This window comes from Emiliania huxleyi (genome assembly GCF_000372725.1).
Source record: "Emiliania huxleyi CCMP1516 unplaced genomic scaffold EMIHUscaffold_8134, whole genome shotgun sequence".
Lineage (NCBI taxonomy): Eukaryota > Haptophyta > Isochrysidales > Noelaerhabdaceae > Emiliania > Emiliania huxleyi.
The window spans coordinates 1-1,283 of NW_005195914.1; the positions used below are offsets into that span (position 1 = coordinate 1).

Sequence of the window (1,283 nt, forward strand, 5' to 3'; positions counted from 1 at the left end):
CGAGGGAGCCGCTCCCTTGGCACGCCGTGCTGCTGCAGGGCAGCCTCGCCAGCGGCGGGGAGGACCACGGCATGGTCGAGGCCGCGCTCAGGGGCAAGCTCGGGCTCGGCCCGGCCGCGAAGCAGCTCCGGCCCGCGGCGAGGGAAGGCGAGCAGCTCTGCCTCGTCGACGGCGCGCTGCTCGAGCAGCTCGACGCGCTCCAGGCGCTGTCGCGCCGCGCGCGGGCGCCGGCCACCGTCGCCGAGGAGGGAGGGAGGACGTGCACGGCGTGGGTGTACCGGAGCGTCGAGTAGTCGAAAAAGAAAAAAACAGACACCGGTATCATGTTTTTTTTATGAAGGCGCGGCAGTTTGGAGCGCTTGGCGAGTAGATCCCGTGGCACATCGGCGCATCGGCGGACACTCAAATTCTCTTGTCGAACCATGAGCGGCGCCTCTGGCTCGCCAGCGTGGGCGCTCACTCCGAGCGCGTTCGCAGACCTGCCTCTGCACGACTTTTTGGACCAGCGGCGTGCAAACGGCACGTCGTACATGCTGCGAGAAGGCCGCGACTCCTCACGGGGTGACTGCCTCGCGCTGGTCGCTGCGAACCGACTGCTAACCCGCGTCCCTTGCGGCGGCGCCGAAAGCGCTCGGTGGGTGTACGATTCCACCACCATGGCCTTTCACCCCGCGCAAGACACGTCCCTGTGCCTCGACATCTTCTCTTTCTCCTCTCTCGGCGTGTACTGGTGTCACGGCGGCCCCAACCAGCTCTTTCGGAGCTCGGAGCGGGAGGTGCACTGCTCGCCCTACGACGAGCGCTTCTGCGTGTCGGTCGTGAGCGGCCGGTCGGGCGAGGATGCACGAAGGAGAGGCGAGGAGGGACCCAAAGACGAACTGCGGTGATGTGATCTGTGATCTGTGATCTGTGAGGGTCCGCCCGCAGGCGCATTTTGTATACCGAGCGGTGCCCGGTGCCGAACCTGTCGGACCTTGAGACAGGTGATGTGTAGAGAGAGGAGAGCAAACTCCCTAACTCAGTTTCAAACTTGCCACACCAATATACGGCTTTACAGATTACACCAGATCACACCGATCAGACCGTGCAGTACATCCCCGCGTCACGAGCGACGTCAGGTCGCACGCAGGTGCAGCACCGCTTACGTTTACGCATACATGGAAATCTCTGCGCAACATCGGAAGATCCTTGGACTGTAGATCGTAGATGCCTTTTAGAGATCTCTTAAGTGGCAAATCTCCTGCCAAGAGCAGCAGTAGATTGAAGAACTGGTGGAGGCAAAT

General features: G+C 62.4%; 1 protein-coding gene across 1 annotated transcript; it reads left to right on the top strand.

The window, feature by feature from the left end:
• Window positions 1-422: 422 nt before the first annotated feature.
• On the top strand, window positions 423-887 carry EMIHUDRAFT_258765 (hypothetical protein; the record flags this gene model as incomplete). Its single annotated transcript, XM_005759082.1, has 1 exon — window positions 423-887. One exon carries the CDS (start codon window positions 423-425, stop codon window positions 885-887), a length of 465 nt encoding a protein of 154 aa, XP_005759139.1.
• Window positions 888-1,283: the final 396 nt, after the last annotated feature.